The sequence below is a fragment of the Sorghum bicolor genome, chromosome 9 (genome assembly GCF_000003195.3).
Source record: "Sorghum bicolor cultivar BTx623 chromosome 9, Sorghum_bicolor_NCBIv3, whole genome shotgun sequence".
Taxonomy (NCBI): domain Eukaryota; kingdom Viridiplantae; phylum Streptophyta; class Magnoliopsida; order Poales; family Poaceae; genus Sorghum; species Sorghum bicolor.
In genome coordinates, this window is record NC_012878.2 from 5,531,117 (window position 1) to 5,556,108 (window position 24,992).

General features: G+C 43.1%; 4 protein-coding genes across 4 annotated transcripts; all 4 read left to right on the forward strand.

Moving 5' to 3' along the window:
- On the forward strand, window positions 1,872-5,676 carry LOC8071199 (dihydrolipoyl dehydrogenase, mitochondrial). Its single transcript, XM_002439291.2, has 2 exons — window positions 1,872-2,217; window positions 4,120-5,676. The coding sequence occupies exons 1-2, from the start codon at window positions 1,966-1,968 to the stop codon at window positions 5,368-5,370; spliced, it is 1,503 nt and encodes a 500-aa protein (XP_002439336.1). The 5' UTR covers window positions 1,872-1,965; the 3' UTR covers window positions 5,371-5,676.
- Window positions 9,800-13,874, forward strand: LOC8080918 (macrophage erythroblast attacher). The gene is made up of 7 exons (XM_002439292.2): window positions 9,800-10,251; window positions 10,435-10,629; window positions 12,007-12,129; window positions 12,620-12,805; window positions 13,058-13,191; window positions 13,304-13,490; window positions 13,579-13,874. The coding sequence occupies exons 1-7, from the start codon at window positions 9,961-9,963 to the stop codon at window positions 13,678-13,680; spliced, it is 1,218 nt and encodes a 405-aa protein (XP_002439337.1). The 5' UTR covers window positions 9,800-9,960; the 3' UTR covers window positions 13,681-13,874.
- LOC8080919 (ubiquitin-40S ribosomal protein S27a) lies at window positions 14,390-15,156 on the forward strand. The gene has a single exon (XM_002439293.2). The coding sequence runs from the start codon at window positions 14,500-14,502 to the stop codon at window positions 14,965-14,967; it is 468 nt and encodes a 155-aa protein (XP_002439338.1). The 5' UTR covers window positions 14,390-14,499; the 3' UTR covers window positions 14,968-15,156.
- Window positions 19,132-21,914, forward strand: LOC8080920 (probable GTP diphosphokinase CRSH1, chloroplastic). Its single transcript, XM_002439294.2, has 4 exons — window positions 19,132-19,542; window positions 19,997-20,929; window positions 21,132-21,410; window positions 21,520-21,914. The coding sequence occupies exons 1-4, from the start codon at window positions 19,147-19,149 to the stop codon at window positions 21,655-21,657; spliced, it is 1,746 nt and encodes a 581-aa protein (XP_002439339.1). The 5' UTR covers window positions 19,132-19,146; the 3' UTR covers window positions 21,658-21,914.

Below are 24,992 nucleotides of genomic sequence, written 5' to 3' on the forward strand. Positions count from 1 at the left end.
TAAAAGATTCGTCTCACGATTTATAGGTAAACTGTGTAATTAGTTTTTGTTTTCGTCTATGTTTAATGTTTTATGTATGTGTCGCAAGATTTGATGTGATGAGAAATCTTGAAAACATTTTGGTTTTGGGGGTGAACTAAACAAGGCCTCAGTCCATGATCTACCTTGATCACTATTCAACCTACTACGAATGTTTGCCAAGGAATTCACGAGATAATTGTGAGTTTCAAAACACTGGTAAAGCTTCTATGGAAAATGATCTTCAACGGGTAAAAAAAACTCCCATTATATTCTACTTATAGCATAGGTAAACCAAGATACTTCAGTTTTGGTAATTTGTCTCGCAATAAGGATATTTCTGACAAATTGCATAGTAGAATGGCTTGTTGGAACAAAAATGATTTGACTAAGTTTAAAACAACTCTTATGCGTGCATCTCAGCATAAGAAACATGTCAGTTGCCAATTTTTCAAATTTGCATTTCCTTACCAGCGTCAAAATACAATAAATTAAGTGCCACTAACTTAGAGATCTATTTCTGTCTATTTTAGTAGTATAAAATTGCTATTTTTCCACTGAAAAGGTTAAAAAACACACTACCCTTCTCTTAGCCTTGCCATACGAACAACTCCTACTAAATTCACATCTTCTCAAATCCAATTCTTGAATTATAGTTCCCAACTCTGTAATGGTTCTAACAGCTTCTTGCTGTTAATTAAGAAATGAGGTTGTTGTAAAAAAAAAGCAACAAAGGCCTTGTTTAGTTTCCAAAAAATTTTGCAAAATTTTTCAGATTCCCCGTCACATCGAATCTTTAGACGCATGCATGAAGTATTAAATATAGACGAAAATAAAAACTAATTGCACAGTTTGATCGGAATTGACGAGACGAATCTTTTAAGCCTAGTTAGTCCATGATTGGACAATATTTATCAAATATAAACGAAAATGCTACAGTACACATTTTGCAATTTTTTTTGCAACTAAACAAGGCCAAAGGAGGAAAGGGAAGAGGGAGGTTAGAGGATAAGGTCAATTATGACTAGGCGCTTGGCGACTAGAGGTTACACTTGGCCGAATCATACATAGGATTTGAGCGTGGATAAATGAGATAAGACATCTGAATCATGTAAAGCACTATGATGTACTGTTGGTTTAAGGAGAGGGACACTGCTAGGTGGGAGCATAGCATTAACCTCCCCTTCAACTTACCTAGTGAAGATGGATGATCCTAACAATGACAACCTTGGCATCTCCCTAAACTTGTTTTGCATGTGTATCTCTGGTTATATCAGGCATCGTAGCTACAATATTTTGTACAAAGGGTATACACGAACTTACGGTTTCGTACTAGTGTGTAGCTGTTGATGGATTAGTAAGAGTTAGTCACGCACGACATGCACACGCCTCAAATGATTGTGGTTGGATATTCCAAGGATGATGGCCATGTCGCTGCCACTGTCTCTAGCCGAGAACACTAGGCACGCCCCGAACAACAAATTGGTGTTCAACATTATGGTCACGCTATTACTAAACGTCACACAATGAATAACTCATACCCGACCAGTATTATTATAAAAGTGCATGCCATGTTGTCGTGATATGTCAATAAAAAAACACACATGGACATAGTTTTTTTTGCACCTAACATGTTTAGGGATTAAAAAAAGTATTTTCAAAGTTTATAGATCTAACACGACGAGTTCAGATATTGCTCGTTTATTTAACTCGAAATTATTTAGTGGCAATTTGCTCTTAAAATAAACATCTTCCCGTAGTCAACCCCCTCTTCTTGTCCGGTCGCATCCGTCCTGTTGACTGCTCGCATTTACAGCTCAGATGCCCTCTTCTTTCTTGCGCAAAAGGTCACCCAAGCTCAACAAAAAAAAAAGGTAGACTTAATCGACAGACGAAAATAATAATAATAAAGGAAATAAAAAGAAATCGAAGCGAGGAGCCCGCGAGATGGCGATGGCGAGCCTCGCGAGGAGGCGCGCGGCGGATGCGCTGCTGCGGCGGCCGCAGGCGGGGGCATGGGCGTCGGCACTCAGGGCGTACGCGACGATCGAGGACACCGACGTGGTGGTGGTCGGCGGCGGGCCCGGCGGGTACGTGGCGGCGATCAAGGCGGCGCAGCTGGGGCTCAGGACCACCTGCATCGAGAAGAGGGGCACCTTGGGCGGCACCTGCCTCAACGTCGGCTGCATCCCGTCCAAGGTACTGCCGCCCTACTCCTTCCTCCCTTTCCCTCTGTGCACTCCGTGCGCGATCTTGTTGTGGGTGGACGCGTTACTGTCGCGACATGGGATAATCGGAGCTTCTAGATTCATGCTTGCTCCTGCGTCAATTTGGGCGCTAGGGTTTGCATTTAAGTTCTGTTGCGTCAATTTTGCCGTTCTTAGTGGGGCAGTGGCGGAGCCAGGATTTTACGGAGCCTGCGTGACACAACGCCATACTAATACTAAGATCACTTTTAATGTAGAAACTACATAATTTCTATATTCATTAATTAGGATATCAACTAAGTAAAAAGATGCCATGATACTGCAATTAAAAGAAAGAATGAAATGGTTTCCTAACAAGAAACCATGCTAGACAGAACCAATACATGAATAATTTCTTAGGAAGTAAAAATGATATTATATTCTTTGTGGAATGGAGAGAGTAGTTTTTATATGTATTGTCTATATAAATTAACAGACGGAGGATTTGTCGTTTTTAGTATTGTTAGTGCTGTAACAAAGCTATGTAAAGTAGAACACATAATAAATATGTAATATACGAGAAAAAAAATTAGACAACTAAAATATTTTTAAATTTTAAAGTAAAATAATACTGAGTAGGGATGGTACGTAGCTATTATTACTTAAATCTCATCGACTATTTAAGCTAATGTGTTTCATTTGCACCAATAGAGGAGCCCGGCCAGGTGGCCGGGCCTTGGCTCCGCCAGTGTAGTGGGGAATCAATTTAATGGTTCATTCCAATGCTTTGCATAGTTCTGACCTCAGGTGCCGATTAGTTTAACTGGGAGATGATTGGGTGTTGGATTGTTCGCTTTATCATCGGTGCTGCTTTGCGCGAGCGGCGAGCATGACGAGGTTGTGCGTTGTGGGCCCTGCTGGTGAGGTTACCGAGCTATTTGCTGGTACATTTTAGAATTGATTGATTGTTCCATTGTTGAAATGTGTTGGTGAGGGTGCGATTTGTGTGACTTCTCCCTTGCATTTGGCTGTGGTTTGATGCAACGTTTGGATCTCATTTTGTATTAGGAACCATGCCATGTCTAGTTCATGTAGTAAATGCATTGGAAGCACGATTGGGTTCTTATGTGTTTAGGCCTTCTTATTTTTTTCGAAAACCATTTAGGCCTTATTGCAATTATGTATGACAACTCCAGGTGTTTGCGCGATACATTGCTGACAATAACCTGATCATAACAGGGGAATGTTTCTTTTTTTCATATACTGATAATGTCTTAAGAGTGATTTGTGTTCAGTTATTCCGTACTTTGTTATACACTATTGCTGCTATTGTGTTTCTTAGATACATTTTTATTGTTGTCCATTGCTTTAATTTGTTTGTAGATGGTTATCATTGATCATGTAGTTGGAAGGTTTGTCAGTAGCTCTTTGTTTCATTACTCAGAGTGGGGCAATTAGGGTGGCTTTTCCAAAACTAGAATTTTCTTCTTTTTTTTTTGAGTATCCAGAACTATGTGGAATCACCCTTGTTCTGCAGTGGTATTATATTTAACCTATAAAATGTCACATTTCGGTCTCTTTCTACTTATGGGCAGGAAAGAAAATGTCAACTGCAATTTTCAATTTACTAGTGGTGAAGCTAGATGCCAAATTCAATAACCTTCGAGTCCTTGAGAGCTTGAGTTTTGTGGTTTTTTGTTTCTGTTCCTATACTTTGTTCCTCTTCGAGTTTTCTCAGTGACTGTAGTAAACTTTTATTCAAGCTAACCATTTTGAAGTTGATTTAGGTGCTCAGAATCCCAAAACTTACTGTTGAGGTTGAGTAGTATTTCCCCTGAGTGCCTCATTGCAGCTAGAAGATTTAAATTTCTATTGCTTAATTAACAATGCTGACCCATGTACATCAAAATTCCAGGCTCTTCTTCATTCGTCACACATGTACCATGAGGCAAAGAGTTCTTTTGCACACCATGGTGTGAAGTTTTCCAATCTAGAAATAGATCTGCCTGCCATGATGTCGCAGAAAGACAAGGCTGTTGCTGGTCTTACAAAAGGTATTGAAGGCCTGTTCATGAAGAACAAGGTTGAATACGTGAGAGGAATTGGGAGGCTTGTCTCCCCTTCTGAAGTAGCCGTGGACTTGCTTGATGGTGGGTGCACTACCGTCAAAGGAAAGAACATAATCATTGCTACTGGTTCAGATGTGAAATCACTCCCTGGAGTTCATATAGACGAGAAAAAGATTGTATCATCTACTGGTGCTCTTGCTCTTAAAGAAATACCTAAGAAGTTGGTGGTTATTGGAGCTGGATACATAGGTTTAGAGATGGGCTCTGTCTGGAACAGGCTAGGGTCTGAGGTTACTGTTGTGGAATTTGCTCGTGACATTGTCCCATCAATGGATGGAGAGATTAGGAAGCAGTTCCAGCGAATGTTGGAGAAGCAGAAAATGAAGTTCATGCTCAAGACAAAGGTAATTGGGGTTGATACTTCTGGGAGTGGTGTTAAGTTAACTGTGGAACCTGCTGCTGGTGGAGAGCAGAGTGTGCTTGACGCAGATATTGTCCTGGTATCTGCTGGCAGAACACCATACACTGCTGACCTTGGGTTGGACACCATCGGTGTTGAGATGGACAAGGGTGGAAGAATCCTTGTTGACAAGCGCTTTATGACAAATGTTAATGGGGTCTATGCGATTGGTGATGTGATACCTGGACCCATGCTTGCACACAAAGCTGAAGAAGATGGGATTGCATGCGTCGAGTTCATCGCAGGGAAGGAAGGCCATGTAGATTATGATAGTGTGCCCGGCGTGGTGTACACCCACCCTGAGGTGGCCTCTGTTGGCAAGACAGAGGAACAGGTGAAGGAATCAGGCATTGCCTACCAGGTTGGAAAGTTCCCTCTATTGGCAAACAGCCGCGCAAAGGCGATTGATGACGCTGAAGGGTTGGTGAAGGTGGTGGCTGAGAAGGAAACCGACAGAGTTCTCGGCGTGCACATCATGGCCCCTAATGCTGGCGAGATCATCCATGAGGCCGTGCTTGCACTTCAGTATGGAGCATCAAGCGAGGATATCGCCCGCACATGCCATGCTCATCCGACGGTTAGTGAGGCCCTGAAGGAAGCCTGCCTTGACACCTACACAAAGCCAATCCATATGTGATTGTAGATATGATTTGAACTGTGAGCTCAAAGCACTTCCCAAGATTTTGGAATAATTTTGTATGGATGTGGTCTTGAAACATCTAGCTTTGTCATTTGTTTCTTCGGGGAAATAGTTACATTGTTAAATTCCCATGCTTCCTGGCTGCTGCATCAGATCGATTCGTAGAAACCTGGTGTGGGTTGTACACCTTAGACTAGGGTTTCATTTCTGTTCATACAACCTGGGAGAAGAATAACATAACCTGTTTGCAGTGGGCTTACCTGTCATCCCCTTCACTTTTTGATCCAAATTTGTCTTGTGTGAGCGGATTGTGGATGTGCTTCTAGGGGCCATTTTCTCCCCCTATAATCCTGCCTTGTTCATAACACAAGCGTTGACTCTGAATCAGCTAATGCTCTCCTACTACTAATTTTCAGTGAAATCATTTTGTTATTAGCAATATGTTTGCTGATGCTGAGTTTGCGAGTCTAGTGAGTGAAATGCTGCCTCTATTCAAATAGTGCTTGTTATGATAATCGTGTGCTTATATGTCTATATGAGGATAAGAGAGGACAGAACAACTTGACAGCATGAAAGCGAGATTGACGTAGCATCAGGATGAAAAGCGAGATTGACGTAGCATCGTCACATGTGCTTAGCTTTCTTGAGAGGGGTATTACCAAGGAAAAACTGGGCAACTCCGTTGTTTGACAGGGTAGTGGAGTTATTTTTATTGGGTTTGTTGGTAAACTGTAATACACTTCAATCACATGGGGATGGCCTTCAAACAACACCATTGAGCACTATAATTAGGAGACAAAACAAGTGGCACACGAACTAGCAAGGAGGTTATGCATTCTAATTCTAAACATAATTGTATTTGGGACGATGAGCCCCTAGTTTTATTTCTGAGGGCTCGTTCTATTTGGGTGAAATCGATCACGAATTGTTTAGATCGATGATATGTTATATAAATTTGTAAAGTAATCCTGGTAGGAATAAATCCAAGTTATAAATCTCTAGAAAATCAACGAGCCCTCAATGAATAAAGTATGTCGAATTGTTCAAAAAAGGCTATATTTGCTACTACTTTGTATTCTGGACCGCTATTGTTCTAACTCAGGGCAAATGTTAAGTGAGGCAAAATCTAGCATTTATTTCTCAGAAAATACTAGTGTGGATATGAAAGCAGAAATATGTGGAGTGCTAAATATCATGACGGAAGCCCTGTCGGATAAATATTTGGGGTTACCAGCTTCAATAGGAGCAGAAAAAAGCGACTGCTTTCAGTCACTTGATCGACCGAGTGAGAGCAAGGATATCTGGGTGGAAGGAAAAACTCCTTAGTATGGGAGGAAAAGAGGTGCTTATTAAGTCAATTGCTCAAGCTATTCCAGAATATGCGATGATGGCGTTTAAAATTCCCAAAAATATCTGCAAAGGAATTACAGACGTATTTCACAATTCTGGTGGGGTGATGACAATGACAATAAGAGGATTCATTGGCAAGCCTGGTGGAAATTATGTAAACCAAAGCATAAGGGAGGTTTGGGGTTCCGAGATTTGCATAGCTTCAATCTAGCAATGCTTGCAAAGCAGGTTGGCGCCTACTCCTGGAACCAAACTCACTGTGTGCTAGAGTTTTGAGGGCGAAGTACTACCCAGATGGGTGCCTACTGAATGCAAAAATTAAGAAGGGCAGCTCATTTACATGGCAGAGTGTGCTAGCTGGTCTAGAATGTTTCAAAAAGGGTTACATTTGGAGAGTGGGTGATGGTACTCAAATCAAGATTTGGGAGGACAATTGGTTACCAGGTAGTCCTGACCTAAAAGTCCAAACGCCAAGAGGCCGCAACCTGGTGGCTACTGTTAATGAACTGATCAATCCGATTGATGCTAACTGGGATGTTGATTTGGTGGTGTCTTTGTTTCTACCAGATGACGCCCGTAGTATACTTAAAATTCCTCTATCCCAGGGGAGGGAAGACATGGTAGCCTGGCACTATAATCGTTCAGGCATGTTTTCAGTAAGATCTGCGTATCATTGCCAATGGACTTCGAAGTTTGAAAATGAAGACCAAACTGCAGTAAATGGATTGGATAACCAAGTCTGGAAAAGGCTATGGAAGCTATCCATCCCAGGGAAAATAAAAATTCATGGGTGGAGATCTCTTAACAGCCTGATTCCTTGCAAGGGTATTTTATTTAACCGGCATGTGATCGATAATGCAGCATGTCTCTTGTGCCAGACAAGCAGTGAAGATATTAAGCATATGATGTTTACATGTGGCCGAGCAAAGTCTATTTGGAATTTCCTAGGGATAGGGAGCCAAATTGACAGACTAGCTCAAGGAGGTCGTTCAGGCCAGCAGATGATTGAAGAAACAATTAGAAGTGGGGGTAATGTGCAAAGTCTAAACAATGTTGGCTTGCCTGAATTAATACTCACAGGGGGGTGGTATATTTGGTGAGAAAGGAGAAGCTTTGTCCACGGTGAGTCTATCCAAAACTCTCATAAGGCTGCTATGTCAATTGCTGCCTTGACAAGCAACTATACGAGGTTGATGCAAAAAGTTCCGAAGATACGTTGAGGATGGAAGAAACCACCTGAAGGAAAACTCATGGTTAATATTGATGCAGCATTTGATGACGGCTGTGGAAACTTCGGTGTGGTGATTAGGGACTCGGGGGAGGCTTCATAGCAGCGGCAAATAACTATTCTCCTCTAGTACTAGATGCTCAAATGGCTAAGACATATGCTTTGAGAGAGGGTCTAAGATTAGCACAACAGTTAGGCTACAGCACAATCATAGTACAATCTGACTGTTTGGAAGTTGTCCAATCTATACAGGATGGTAGTTTTTCGGCAATGGCTTCAGCTCCAATTTTGGATGAATGCGATAATTTGTGGAGAGAATTTACAATAATTTCTATTGAGCACTGTGATAGAGAATCCAACCAAGTTGCCCATGAGCTAGCTCGGCAAGGGTTTATGTCAAAAGTTTCATGTATTTGGGTCGATGAACAATTGTATTATTCCTCTTTTATCAAACGATGTAACAATGTTTTCAAATGAATAAAGCTTGTCGGATGGCTTTTAAAAAAAAACTATTCATGTGATATAACCTAGCGTGTAAATCGACTACTCTAATTTTTTCGTGAGACCCAGTTGCAAACTTAGTCGCTTCTATACACGACCGCACATTCACCCCTATGAACATGTGCGCACGCATATACACACACTACTCTTATGAGCACCTTCGAAGAACCGAGTTGGACCGACAAATTTTGAGATGGACAAAGTCACCACATACGCCTCGTTGTCGACGGGCACGTTGTCTACTATTGAAAGCATAACACCGTTAAATCCTAAAATAAATCCAGAAAATGTGAGCACCCGTGTCAAGTCAGAGACTTGAACCTAGATGGGCAGGTTCCACCACAAGGAATCCAACCAGCTGATCTATGATCAGTTCGCAATCGACTACTCTAATTGTGTGGACCCTCTCTTTGTAACTCATAGATTTTGAAACATTCAACTATTCATTGAAATCCTTTGAAAATTTTTATGTCGCTTGATGTTGCAATGAACATGTAATTTCTACTATAATAGTTCGCTACAAGTTCTAAAAACATATTTTTATCTTTTTTATTATTAAAAGATTAAAAAAGCTACTAATAGTACATGGAAAGCTAAACTATCTAATCCAAAATCACGATCCCTACTCAGGATCATCTCCACCCACAACTCTCTGCCTCTCTCCATTATCTCCTGTCCCCACCCCCTCTCTTCTCTAGAGAGTAGACCCAAGAAAGAGGAAGAGGAAAGAGATGATGGATCTAGCCATTGACACGCATCACCTGTGCCACCCAAGCCACAGCTAGTGGTGCCTTCGACAGTGGTGGGATGGCAAACACGTGCGACAGAGGTGGTGCGCTAGAGCACCAACTGGTGCATTGTGCGCGTGCCTCTCGAGTCTATCCGCAGAGGTAGTGGCGGTTGGGTCAAGTAGGGGCAATTAGGGATGGTGGCGGGGCGGTTTAGGGGCCGTGGTGGTGGTAGCAACGGTTGAGCCAGGTCGGGGGAGGGGGGGAGTTTTTGCCGAAGTTGGAGAAGATGGCGGCGGTGGGGGAAGGGAGAAGGGAGAGAGAAAGAAGTTGGTTGTCGCGGGCGCGTCTTGGAGTTCCAGTGAACCCTAATGTCCACGGCGGGGGCGAGGACGAGCATGAACGGCGACGCGGGCGAGGATGAGCAGGAATGGCGCCGAGGTCGAGGACGAGGTGCAGAGGGAAGGGCACGGTGAGAGGTTGAAGATGAGCAACTTATCGCCCGATAACTATGTCCTTAACCTTTTATGTCCTTGATTGATGTTAACATGAACTTAATCTCTACTGTAATAGTTCATTATAAATTTTAAAAGCATACTCAATCTAGAATCACAATCCTTCGACTAGATGCATAAGAAAACCATTTCATCTCCACCCTTTTCTTCCCCAGATATATCCACAACTTCTCTCTCTACTGTCTCCTCCCCCTGTCCGCTGTCCCCAACACACCCTCTCTCTCTCTCTCTCTAGAGAGTAGACCCAGGAAAGAGGGAAGAGGCGATGGATATGGCCATCGACACGCCATCGCCGGCGCCGCCACCCACGCCGCCGGCGCCTTCGGCGGCGGCGGGGCGGCAGACGCGTGCGGCGGAGGCGGTGCGTCTGGAGCACCAGCTGGTGCGCGTGCCTCTCGAGTCCCTCCGCGCCACCGTCCGCTCGAACCACCGCCTCGCCGAGAAGGAGATCGCCGCCGTCCTCTCCTCCGCCTCCGCGGCCCCCGCCGAGAGCAGCGCCGCCGCCGTCGACCACCTCACCTCCCTCGTCTCCCGCCTCCACGGCCTCAAGCGCAAGGTACTCCCCCTTCCCCCAAATCCCTCACCCGCTTCCTCTCCTATATCTCGCAGAATCGAATCGTACATGGCTGGAGAAGATCTTTTAGGGCTTTGATTTACCGTTTCATGTTTCTGATTTTCGCTGAAGGAAAAGAAGTCGTGTCTTTGTGATTCCCTGAGCGATTTTTTTAATGCCTTCCAGATGGAAGAGGGCGCACGGGTGGAGGAGCTGCAGGTGCAGCGCTGCCGGGCGCGTCTGGATCGGCTGGCGACTGCCAGCACCGGTGACGATGCTGAGTGGGAGGACATTCGGCTGAAGAGGATCCTGGTCGATTACATGCTTCGGATGTCCTACTACGATTCCGCCACCAAGCTCGCTGAGACTTCTGGTATTCAGGTATAAGAACGGCCGGCAGTTCGCAGTAAGATTTTTTTTTCTAGTTTCTGTTGATGTTTTTTCTTTGTGAATGTTGTAATGTTGACATAGAAATCTGGGATCAATATGATGTGAGAGCTTTCGAACTTTAGATATCTAAGTTTAGTATGGGTAGCGTATTGTTTCAAACAGACCTCCAACAAGGTGTAGACTTAAGGTTCTGTTTGGTTGGTTTATTTTGTAGCGTGATCCGATCACAGCGCCACCCATTTGTGTTAATTATTGTTTGTTTCGTGTATGGTGTAATCGGATTCTAGGGAAATAGATATGGCCGTCAGCACGTCGATTATACCCGATCCTGGGCAGTAACAGCTTATGTTGGCATCTACGTCAAAACAAACTTGCTTCCGGTTGCCGCACCTGAACCAAACAAAATAAGTAAATTATTTATTTCCTTCCCGTTCCCGCTGTGTAACCGTTCCTTTTACGTTGGCGTTGCCTTTGCCGAAACAAACAACACCTAAGTTGCAGTACTTTGGTTATAAACCGATAGTATGATCTTTTCAAGGCACTCCTGCTTCCACAATCGCGACGTATTCATTTGATCCAAGGGCTCAGTTTAAACATTCTAGCCTATTACCTTGTAGGTCATGCATGCCAATATGCCATTGAGGCTTTTCTTTATCAAAACCTTTAGCATGAAAGGATATTAAACCTGGGATGCACCATTCGTCTCACTACGGTAGCCTCACATGGATGACTTGCTACGTGTCTAACAATGTGCATAAGCAAACATCATGCATTTGATATGTGCTAATGAGTTTCCTCCCCTTGTTACCCACTGTCTTTAACTTTCAAGGGGTAAGGATGGACAAACAGAGATTGCTGAAGTTGTTTAAGTAATTTTTTAAAGAATAACCTGTTAAGATCCTGTATGCCATTTCAGAAAGTTTGAATATAACGATTTGAATTTCCTAGTGTCCTTCTGGACACCTCATCTACTATGATTCCCACCATTCTATATTGGTGTCTGGGCCTCTACTCTGGTTAAATGTTCTTGCCTGAGCCATGTCTTGCTTGGCTTGGCTGTATGATTCAGTTTCCAGATGTTCTATGATATGCTAAATATTATGTATGGCATTCCTCCTACCAAACAAACGAGATTACATTGGCTACTGATCTCACCTGCAACTCCTATGGCTTCCAATATCGGATTTCAATGCGATTGTATTTTACTGTTCTGTCACATTTTGGTGTCTAGTTTCTCCTGCTTCTGTTCATTTAATAGTTGATTTGTTAAGTGTCTGTGAAACAGAATGTGGCATAATCTTCCTTATTTGTCTGACCTTTCCACCTTCCATGTATTGTCCAGCTAACTTGCCAATTGTTGATATGCAGGAACTCGTTGATATTGATGTCTTCCTGGATGCGAAAAGAGTAATTGATTCTCTTCAGAATAATGAAGTTGCTCCTGCTTTAGCTTGGTGTGCAGAAAACAAGTCCCGACTAAAGAAATCGAAGGTTTGCTTGACTTTCTTCTGCCTTATTATTGATCTAATTCGATAAGCATATTACTGGTGTCAGATAATGAATCTGACTTATGATAGAAATAGAACCATTGACAAATGGCTGATTGCAGTGATGCCATGAATGTCAGACCAGTAATGATTCTTATAGTTCTTTAGACATTTTAATTTACTTCTTGAATTTGTTCATTTCTCTAATTGTTTTGTTGCTTCACAATGGATAAATTTTGATTCCAACATTTGTAATGACAGATGGTTTTATGATTACTGTTATTTCCAGTTACCATTTTCCAAAGAAACCTGATCTCACTAGTTGATTAATTGCATATGTCTTCTTTATGTATTTATCCCAATGCTTTTCTTTGTTCTATTATATTTGTCTTCTTTATGTATTTATCCCAATGCTTTTCTTTGTTCTATTATATTTTAATTTTTGTTTATGCTTTTTTATTTTTACATTATGACTTTTGCTATGCTGCCTACAGAGTAAGCTCGAGTTTTTACTGAGGCTTCAAGAATTTGTGGAATTTGTCAAGGCTAAGAATTGCATTCAGGCTATAGCATATGCTCGAAAACACCTTGCTCCCTGGGGCAATATGCACATGAAAGAATTGCAGCGTGTTACAGCAACATTGGTTTTTAGAAGCAATACTAATTGTACTCCATACAAGGTTAGCAGCATTTTCACTGTTCTCAGTTATGATATGCCACCGTGTCACGAATTGGGCAACAGTAGAAAAACCCTGCTTCTGTATGGCATCTTTGGTTTGTAGCTGACAGCCAATTCGAGCTGAGACAGGAAAGTCTTTTTGTGAATATGACCCTGTAATCAAAGTAGATTTTGTTTCCTGGCTTGAGCATGGATTTTGAAACATACTGCACTACAAATGTTTTGCATACTTGATACTGTTTTTTACTTGTAGATATTGTTTGAGCAAGAGCGCTGGGACTATCTTGTTGACATTTTCAAGCAAGACTTTTGCAAGTTGTATGGCATGACCCTAGAGCCGTTGCTGAACATATACCTGCAAGCAGGCCTGACAGCTCTGAAGACCCCGTATCCCTCACATGATTATCCCTTACTTTCTCTACAGTCTTTCATCGCTAAAATATAGATTGCTAATATTGTCGTGGTTATGGTATCATGTATTGTCCTTGACCATCTAAAGATTCTGCACTGAGGGTAGCTGCCCTAGGGAAGACCCCTTGTCCCTGGAGGGCTTCAGGAAACTAGCCGAGCCTCTGCCCTTCTCTAAGCAACACCACTCGAAGCTCGTCTGTTACATCACCAAGGAGCTCATGGACACTGAGAACCCACCTCGGGTTCTGCCGAACGGCTATGTCTACAGTGAGAAGGTACACCCTCAACTGAGCTGTTCTTTGTAAAGCGCCAGTTCAGTTCAAACCAACTTGGCTTAGCGCTTGCTCTATATTTTGCCCACAGGCGCTTCAAGAGATGTCCAAGAAAAATGACGGGAAGATTACATGCCCCAGGACAGGAGATGTTTGCGACTTCTCAGAGTGTGTCAGGGCTTTCATCTCCTAATCATGAAATACACTCTGATTTGTGTGGCTTGGGAGTCTGGAGTGAATGTACATAGAGTGGTCAGCGCATTGTGCGTCATGTTAAGTTAATTGAATTAACCTGCAATGTTAAACTGGCTGGATGTTGGAAGTATCTCATCTGCCTCTCGATTGTTGCATCTGTGTTCTGTGAGACTGACGTTTTTCATGTTCCAAGTTTCCACGCCTTCCAAAGTTCATCAACTGTATAACCAGGAGGCTTCAGATCCCATCCATGTAAAGTTCAGTTTTGCAAAGCGAAGTTATGAAAAGGATCACCAGAGTTTAAAAAATGATTTGTCTCACATTTAAACCTCAGCACGATACTGCACTGAGCAAGATGCCAAACTGATTTCATTCTGAATTCATGATGTTTGCCTTGGGCAACCTGTGCAATTGCAAATTTGCAATGCAGGCTCGTCTCCCACTGCTTTATTTATTTTTTTTTGAAAAAAAGTCCTCTATTTTTTTTTGAGAGGGAAAAAAAAGTCCTCTATTTAGAGCAGCGAAGACGGTAATGCTCAGGCACTTTCCAGCCCATTCATTCATTTACGTATGGGCCGCACGAGATGAAGCAAATCGGCCCAGCCCATCGAACACTGACTCCAGCAAGATCCAGCCGTCAGATCCTCAAACCCCTAAATCCAACAGCCCACATCGTCCGCCTCCTCTATATAGGCGAACTCAGCCGCGAACACAGGAACCCTAGACTCCACCCCCCACCCCGCCGCACCCAAACCCTACCCAGCCGCCGCCGTCGCCGCCGCCGCAGCGCGGAGGCGACCCCCCAACCGCCGCCAAGATGCAGATCTTCGTGAAGACCCTGACGGGGAAGACCATCACGTTGGAGGTGGAGTCCTCGGACACCATCGACAACGTGAAGGCCAAGATCCAGGACAAGGAGGGCATCCCGCCGGACCAGCAGCGTCTCATCTTCGCCGGCAAGCAGCTCGAGGACGGCCGCACCCTCGCCGACTACAACATCCAGAAGGAGTCCACCCTCCACCTGGTCCTCCGCCTCCGCGGTGGCGCCAAGAAGCGCAAGAAGAAGACGTACACCAAGCCCAAGAAGATCAAGCACAAGCACAAGAAGGTGAAGCTCGCCGTGCTCCAGTTCTACAAGGTGGACGACGCCACCGGCAAGGTCACCCGCCTCCGCAAGGAGTGCCCCAACACCGAGTGCGGCGCCGGCGTCTTTATGGCCAACCACTTCGACCGCCACTACTGCGGCAAGTGCGGCCTCACCTATGTCTACAACCAGAAGGCGTAATCGCTTGCGCCGATTTGCTTTACCCGCCTACCTATCAAGCATCCACCTGTTGGTTACTCGAATTGAATCTCATTTAGATCTGTCTGAGGTTGAAACTTAAATGGAGCAGTAGTATCTATCATATTGGTACCCCCTGTTACTGAGTTGATGTGATGCTGAGTTAAATTTTGTTTTCATATTCTTCTATCATTCTTGACGATTGCACCTTTTGGCCGTTTCACCATTATTCATAGGTCGATTATATTTGTATTGCATTACTGGATTAATTGCTTAGTATTGCATAATTGGATTAAATGCGTTCCTTAGCTTTCGATTTATTTTGGTTAGCCTTGAGATTGCAGCTGGCAAGGGAAAATGCCCTGGCTTTGTAGTATGTTTGTTTGTAGGAATGTCTCCAGATAGCCAGTATTTAACCATAATTCTGCTCAGTGAATAGTTGCCATCACTAAAAGGAATTTTGCCATTTTGATTGCAGAATTGCTTGTTCTTGCTCTAGTTAGGTAGAATTGCTTGCTCTGGCTGTAGTATGGTTATCATATCATGCAAATCTGATTGCAGTACCATCAAATTTTGTCGCTGTAAGCGCTGCAGTCATGGATTGCATTTCTCAGCTTCTATTGCTGGGTTGTTTCTTGATTATTATTATGACTAAGTAATCTATGAATATCAGTATTGCATGCCTGCCCTTAAGTCATTCGGGGTCTGTCCTTGATTCTTATTGGACATAAATTATTGGTACTATAATTGATTTATCTTATGACTAGGTAGTCTGAATATCTGGATTGCACGCGTGTTTTTAAGTCATTCTGGGTCTGTCCTCAAGTCATACTGGGTATAAATTATTGGTACTATAATTGATTTATCTTAACAGTATGTAGTACAATTCTTTTTTATTCGGAAAGATTGTTGGGGTTGTGGGTCGTTGGTTGTTGGTGCTAGTGCAAAATTGTTTTTGCAGTGTGCTGTTGCATCCTTTAGCAAGTTTACTATTTTTTAGGGAGCGCAATGGTTCAGTGTGCAAGTTTGTTATCTTAGCCAGCTTATATGTGCAAAAATGTTTCATACAAGTGGCTGCTCGTGACTGTTCATGTAGGCTGTTGAATTGCTCTGTATGGGCATCATTGATAACTGCTGCTGTTCTCATGAAGTAAACCTACATATATGTGGCATATTGATTCTTGTTAAGTTTTTGGGGGAACTGAATTGAGTTTTGTGTTTATGAAGTCTGGCCAAACTTGGCATTGGTGTCTTTTGTGAGCACTTAAAAGTGTCAGTGGAGTTTAGATCGGGCATGAATGAAGTTTAAATCATGCTGATGAGAGATGTTCTTGGTGCCTTTTTTGTGAAATCTTGAATCCTTTTTGGAAATTTTAGTACATGTCTGTAATTTTGGTGCTTTTTTGTGAAATCCTTTATCCTTTTTGGAAATTTTAGTACATGCCTGTAATTTTTTTGGCACGATTGGTTAGCAATCAGTAGTGAAACTGGGCATTGTCTGGTGTATTTGTCACCATTTGGTGTGCCATTTATGAGTTAGGCTTAGAGCCCTGCCATTGCCAAGCCCTGCCGTCCCCATACAAAAAGTTGTTTTGTTTGTTTGGTATACATGAGTTCACATCATGCTGCCAAACTGTTTGATTTGTTTAGGATTTACATGTCGAATTAATCAACACAACAGATCGTGGATGTCCCAACACCCAAGGCCATCGTCTGGCCACGGTCGAAACCACTCAAGTAGTCTAGTCGATTTCGCCACGATTGTTTTCAGCGAATATTTGGACACGTGCACGAAGTACTCCCTCCATAGTCGCTCAAAGAATGTTGGAGAGAGAGTTAAAGTTTTTGACTAAATTTATATAGCAAAATAATAACATTTTTTGTACCAAGTATCATTAGATTTTTTGTTAGTTATATTTTTATAGTGTATCTATTTTATGATATAAATCTTTATATATCTATATATTTTTGGTCAAACTTGAAAATGCTTTCTCTCTCCAATATTCTTGGAATGACTTATAATTTGGAACGGAGGGTGTATTAAATATAACATGGTGGGAGAATAATTTGTGAGATATTTTTTAAGTCTAATTAGTTCATAAATGAACACTAATTGCTATAATTATAAATGTGCTATAGTATATATAAAACTTTAGTCTCGAATCAAATATCCCCTAAATTTGTTACTTCTAACTTGCGATTAAGTATATTGTAGCTTAGTTTGCTTTGGGATATTGAATACTAATGTCCAATTTGATATCAACTATTTTAACTTCGATTAAATTTGTAGGAAAAAAATTAATATTATGATACCGGGCAAGTATGTTATGATTATTTCATGGTGGTTAATCATGCTAATTTGGTGTCCTAGATGTTGATAATTTCTCCTAGAAATTTTGAAGCTAGATGTCGCTAAATCTAGGTGCAACTATGTTTTAAGATGGAGAAATGGTGTGGTGAAAAGATCCTCTCTTTCCACAAATATAGAAGAGTTTAGGGGCTGGGCCAATGGAAGTGAACATTCTGTGGTGGTTTTAGGCAAAAGAAATGCCACGTTGATGGAGTAGTATACCGAGCAATTAATCTTACAACGAGTCAACGACCAGAAAAAAAGCGGCCTCAAACTTCAAATATATATTACTATCTTCTTTTCAAATTATAAATCGTTTTTACTTTTTTTGTTTATCTATTTTGCTATGTATCAAGATATATTTTATATCTGGATGTATAGTAAAATGGATGTATAGTAAAATGAATGTACTAAAAAATTCGAAGGATCTTATAATTTGAAATAAAGAGAGTAATATGCTATCTTGCACTAGGACCACATATCCTAGTCTCTGATGTGGCATACATATGTCACTAAGGGCTTATCTAACACTATAGCATGGTATAGTGCCCCATTGTCTAGCTTGATGGTAATGTTCCTTGTTATCAAAAGTGATAGCCTCAAAGCTTGTCAGGGAGGCTTGCAGAAGCTTTCATGGATTTATTTGACAAAAGAGTCAGACAACAACATGAGACGTGTTGTAGCGAGCTAAGACACATTTTACCGAGTAGGGACTCCGTTTTTTTCTAGAACCATGTATGTTCCCACCAGTGGAATAAAACAATGGAGAAAGAATTACCTTGCACTGTAAATTTAGTAGCCCCAAAAGTTTATACCTATGTGGTGGTTGAAGCCAACAGGTGTTAGCGTGCTTTGATCAAGGCTAAGGAACCACTCTCTTGTCCCAATGCTTGCTTCAGAGTTGACCTCAACTTTTCATCACACCAAGCCACCCTTACTTATGCAAGCACCTAAACCACTCTACGCTTGCTCCAGAGTTGACCTCATCTTCTCGTCAAACTAGACCACTCTTATTTATACAAGTACCTAAACTACTCTAAGAGACCACTAGCTCGGATGACATGGATCTCTAAGAGGCCACTAGCTCGGATGACATGGATAACCAACACCTAGATGGAGTCTGGGCTGGACAATGATGATGTGCTATTTTCTCCTCCTAGATGTGTTCTTGTTTGTGGTCTTTGTTTGTAGGTAGCAACACTTTGGTGTCTCTAGCTAATGTCCGTAGTGGGAATCAAAGTTGCTTGTTCTTACTATGACAAGCTCAACAATGAGGGTTGGTATTATGTGTTTGCTGGATATTGAAGGTTTGTTGTTTGGGCTATCGTGTCTAAGATTTACTCGTTTTTCTCCTAATAAATTATGTGTCTGTAAGGTATTTTGGCTTAATTTTTATAGTGGGTCAATTCTCTTCTTCTTGAGTGATTTGCAAGAGCTCCTAATCCTCTTCGAAGAGGTTTCTTCGAAAAGACCAAAAAAAAGCACAAGAAACATTACTGCACCCATAATCTTTCTCCTCTAGCATCTTCATATGACACGCACGACATGATTAACCCAACCAAGTCAACACAATCTATGATTACATCTATAAAATTTACCAAATTTCATTCTTCAAAAATTAGGTAGCCACAAAAATTTCAACTGGCAACTTGCCTTTTTCAATTGTTTTCTTGTCCTGCTCTTCCAACTGGAGGTCAGGAATCCACCAGCTTGGAGGGAAATGCTTACGTGGCAAAGCCCAAGCCAATTGGCACCTCTCCCTCTCCGGATTCCAAATAAACAACCACCCCACGTTACCGCCACGTAACAACTCCCCCAATCCGTCGGCCGGCATGGCGACCGCCACTGCCGCCACCGTCCCCGCCGGCGGCGGCCGCCCGTACCGCCGCGCCCGCAGTCGCTGCGGCCCACCGCGCCTGCACCGCCTGCGCTTCCCGGCCATAGCCGCGGCCGCGGCCGCTGCCGCTGCCGCTTCGTCTTCCCCGCCGGCCCCGTCGTCGTCCACGCTGCCGCCGCTGCCAGCAGACGGGGGCGGGCGGCTGGTGGTGGAGCTGGTGTGCGCGTTCAACGAGCTCACGGAGCGGATGGGGGAGGACCTGGCGACGTCCTCCTCGTCGCGCCTGCTCTTCCGCGCGCTGAAGCTGGCGCTCCCCGCCCTCCGCGACGTCGACGGCGGCCGGGCACTCGCGCGCGCGCTCGCCGTCGGCGCCACGCTCGCTGACCTCCAGGTAACGTGTCACTCATACACGAATGCCACCTCTCCCGTTCCATTTTTGGTGCTAAAGCCTAAAGTTCGTCTCTTTGGAGTACAGGGATGGGTTTGTTGGTTATTTGATGATCCGAAGTCTCTCTTGGCTCCAGTTCTTGTTGTATTGTGTAAAACTTGGATATTGGAACAACATATAGCTTATCTAACAAACTAGTGTCAGCTTAATTTTCCAATTTTGGTGTAATGGTTAGGCATTATGATCGTTCGAACAAGCCATTAACATAGACATTATCCGTCTCTTAAATGAGTGAAACCTTTCTGATGGGTGCATACATTAGCTTGTTGACTAACTCATGTTTCTTTACTCTGTTCACTTATCAGAACTTCTATTTCCTGCATTTTGGTAAATTGCACATTTTCCCCCATCAAGCTCTCAAATCTTACCAGGCTTTTGAATTGAGTGCTGAAAACAGATGGATGCTGAAGTCATATCAGCCGGCATACTAAGAGAAGCATTAGATGCAGGTGCTGTAAGCATGAGGGATGTAAAAACTCAGATTGGGACCAGCACAACTCATTTGCTTCATGACAGCTTAAGGATTAAGCATGCTCCCTCGAAGCTCGACGTATTGGATGATGAAAGTGCAAGCGCATTGAGAAGTTTTATTCTTTCATACTATGACATCAGGGCAGTGATATTGGAGATTGCACTAATGCTTGATATGATGAGACACCTTGATTACGTTCCTAAGTATCTGCAGCAGATAAAATCTCTTGAAGTCATGAAGATATATGCCCCACTTGCACATGCTGTTGGAGCGGGTAATCTATCGCTAGAATTAGAGGATCTTTCATTTCGTTACTTGTTTCCTCATTCGTATGACCATGTTGATCAGTGGTTGAGAAGCCAAGAAAGTGACTGCAAGGCCATAATAAATTTGTACAAGGAGCAGTTGCTTGAAGCACTGCAGGCTGATAATGAGTTACAGAGGATTGTACAGGATATCTCAATTCAAGGGAGGTACAAAAGCCGTTTCAGTACTATGAAGAAGCTAGTAAAAGATGGACGGAAACCAGAAGAAGTTAAAGACATATTAGGTTTGCGGGTAATCTTGGAGCCTCGATGTGATGAAAATTCATCCGATTGGGGCCCTAGGGCTTGCCTCAGGACATATGAAATTATTCAAGCTATGTGGAAGGAAGTCCCGGGTAGAACAAAAAATTATATAACTCACCCAAAAAGAAACGGCTACCAGAGCTTGCATGTGGCCATTGATGTCAGTGAACCTGGTAAGGTGAGGCCACTAATGGAGATACAGATACGCACCAAGGAGATGCATAGGTTTGCTGTTGGTGGAGAGGCATCTCACTCTCTCTACAAAGGTGGTCTTACTGATCCCGAAGAGGTAAAAAACTACCCTAGTTCTAGTTCTGCTCCTTCTATTACTTTACACTCAATTCTTGGTTTTAGCAAGTTTTCAAAGTTAGCTTTTGACATAAACAAGTGTTTTTCAATGACAAGTTGACAACAGAAATGGAAAACTATGTACTAAACTGAATGATGTATGGGTATTGCTTAGAACCACCATTCCCTGTTGTGTTGTCCAGGCTAAAAGGCTCAAGACTATTATGTTGGCTGCAGCGGAGTTAGCAGCTCTTCGCCTACGAGACCTACCAGGTAGTGATCGAGGAGCTGGGAACTGCAAGAACCCAGCTTTCTGTCAGCTTGACAAGAATGGGGATGGGAGAATCAGCATTGAGGAGCTCACTGAAGTGATGGAGGATCTAGGTGCTGGAGGCGAAGACGCAACAGAGCTCATGCATCTTCTTGACGCAAACAGCGATGGCTCCTTGAGCTCTGACGAATTCGAGTCATTCCAGAGACAGGTAGTTTTAAGTTACATATGTGTAGTGGTCATTTAGGTACATAATTGTGAAACTGACCTTGAGGGTGGAAGTGAGATTTTGATATCCTGTACATTTCTTTGTTTACCAGATTGAAATGATGAGAAACTTGGAGGACGATGATGATCACTACAGGAAGATCTTGAAGGAGAAGCTGCACACAATCGACAGTGCAGGTCTCATCCATGTCTATCGCAAGGAGCTCAGTGACAAACTGCTTGTGGGCTGACCAGGTACTAAACACAACCCACCAAACCGAACAGCCATCTTACTGTAGTTTTGCATGTATACCACACTGAGAAGTGACCCCAGCACTGATTTGTAAATAGTCGCCGAATGTACATGGTATCATATATGATTGAGAAAAAAGAGGGCCTTCAATACTGGCTGAATGTGGATGGTGTTGTATATGATTCAAAAAAAGGCGGGCTGTAATACTCGCTGAATTATATGATTCAGAAATAGGAGGTGCTGTTTGTTGAGTTCTTTGTTGATTTTTTTAGCTTGGTACTGAAACCGGAGCAGTGATTCAGAATTCAAGGGTTCTATAGAAGAAAAACTTATTTAATTTAATATCCAGGAAAACAGCAGGAAAAGGAGATGGTACATAGTACAGCAATAAGATTCATAACTCTAGAGCACTATTTGTTTTTCACTGCAAAATAAAACATCATGTATTGAGACCTTATATGTTAAATGTACTAATATTTGTGTAAAAAAAGACATGTCAAGTAACTGAAAACCACAGTGAAAAATTCTTTGATAATATGTTGACACTAATTAATTCATGTTGAGCAACAAGAAAGGTAGCCATAAAGATGGCATCATCTGCATTGACATTAGGGAATACTACCTTGTTTTTTTGAACGTAATTAGGACTACCTTATTGTCACTGATCGAAACTAGTACTTCAATTTAGATAAATGTGTTACATCAACTTGCACCAGTTGCTCTGTTTGCATAGAGCAGAGGTTAAAAATCTTTCAAAAAAACAATTGATCCTACTCTTGTTTAGTTCACCTCAAAAACCAAAAACTTTTCAAGATTCCTCATCACATCAAATCTTGCGGCACATGCATGGAGCATTAAATATAAATAAAAAGTTAAAACTAATTACACAGTTTGTCTGTAAATCACAAGACGAATCTTTTAAGTCTAGTTACTCTATGATTGGATAACGTTTGTCAAATAAAAACGAAAGTGCTACAATATCAAAATCCAAAAACTTTTTAGATATAAACAAGGCTATCTAATGATGGTGTTGTGTCAATGACTAATTAATTAATTAATCATCAAAAATTTAAAACTAAATAAATTAGAATTGGTAGGGGCCGCGCGAACGCGTACCGCTAATTTAGGTCATGGCTCTTCATGTTCAACCATAGACCTCGTTCAGTTAAGTACGGATTAAGGTTACACCTGGAGTTCACTTTGTGGTCCTTCAAGGCAAGCAAGATTGGAAGGACCAATTAACTAATATTAAACCCGTGTCATGTCCTCCCCGTAGCGCTGACGTTAAGCACTGGTTGACGGACAAGCTAAAAACATTTCAAGACCAAATGGGCCAAAATAATTTCCCCAAGTTTCAGCTCAGGTATTCGGAGCATTATTTAGTTTTTCTTTTGACAACAATGCCTAGTTTGTTTAACACGTCCGTGACGATGTAATCCCTCTGTACCGGTAAAGGAGGTCGTTTAGGACATGATCATTGTGGGGGTACAAACCCCTATACCCTTACGGCTAGACTCGGGCCAGGAGGCTTGGCCCATTACGAGACGAGTTCAAGGCTTGATCCGACAACCTGGAGTTTCGCGCAAGGAAACAAGATGTGGAGATCAAGCAGGATTCTAGTCGGTTAGAATAGGAATTGATATCGAATTATCCATGGCAATTGTAACCGACTAGGATTAGTTTCCAGATCTGTAACCCTGCCCTCCGGACTATATAAGGAGGGGCAAGGGACCCCCCTAGGATAGACGATTCTCTCAACACAAATCAATACAACCAGACGCAGGACGTAGGTATTACGCCAACTCGGCGGCCGAACCTGGATAAAAAGCTTGTCCGAGTCTTGCGTCACCATCGAGTTCGTAGTTTGCGCACCGTCTACCGATAAACTACTACCGTGGGTATACCCCAAGGTAGACTGCCGACCAGCTTTCGTCGACAGTGGCGCGCCAGGTAGGGGGTGTGCGTACAGCTCTCCCGACGAACAAGATGGCCATCATCCCCGACTTCGCGGCCATGGCGGGCGACTTCACGTTCACCGTCAGCCTCAACAACTTCACCGCCATGACCACGGAGGAGGTGTAGATCCGATCTGCGCCAACCACTTCTTCATCGACGTCGGCGGCGGCTTCAACCACGCTGGCTACGGTTTCGACCACACCAGCAGCGTCTCCGACCACGCCGACAATGCGTCACCTGCTTCCCTACTACAAAGAGAGGCAGATCGATGACACCGACCTGCTCAGCCTATCAACCAAGTTGTTTGGCCTACTTGCTCTGACCACGAGTCGCAATAATAATCGCCGCGAAGAACGGCGCTACGATAACCGCGACCACCGTCACGATAACAAGTCCAAAAGCTCGAGGGCCAAACAATTTTGTCGTCACCGACCAGACTTTCATCCAAAGATAAGTACACTTCTAATATCTTATTTATTTTTGGCATAATATTTTTTATTATCCTTCAAAAAACAACTTTTTGTTTAGCCACACTAGTTTTTTCTCCTACACGAGCTTTCCAGAGCCGGTACTGTCTCCGACTCCTCCCTACACGTGCACGAGATCCGCCCTCTGCGTTCCGGGTGGTCGGCAGTAGCTCTCTGGCGAGGCTGGCAATCCCACGCGTGTCTAGGTTCCGCACCTCATGCTGATTGTTGGCTAGACCAGAGCTGGTACAAGCTCTAGGATGAATTAACTACTCGTGCTAATTTTATAATAAAAAATCTAAAACTTATCTCAGTGCTGATTTTTTATCTAGAGTTTATTTATACATCATGTACTACCTATTTTCTCTATATTTATTTTTCAGGAGTTTGGCCCAGTCGACAAGCTACGCTCGGGGACTCGTCGACTATTCCCTACGCTGTGCCCGGGAACTGCTCCGACCACCGAGCACGTTTACGTTCCCAACCACGCTCGGGGACTTGTCGACTACTCTCTATGCTATGCTCGAAGACTGTGCCGACCACCGAGCACGTTTACGTTCCCAACCACGCTCGGGGACTTGTCCACCGGTCCCTACGCCGTGCTCGGGGACTGTGCCGACCACCGAGCACTATACGCTCGGGGACTGGTCGACCAGCTCACCAATTTAAGAGCTTGGGGACTGCACCGACCACAGAGCAATTGATGCTCGGGGACTGGTCGCCCAGTCCATCAGCTCGGAACTTCAAGGACTGCACCGACCACCGAGCACTCGACGCTCGGGGACTGGTCGCCCAGTCTATTAGCTCGGAGCTTCAAGGACTGCACCGACCACCGAGCACTCGACGCTCGGGGACTGGTCGATTAGTCTATTCAATTGCAGACGGACTGGTAAATTCAATTTTTTAGACC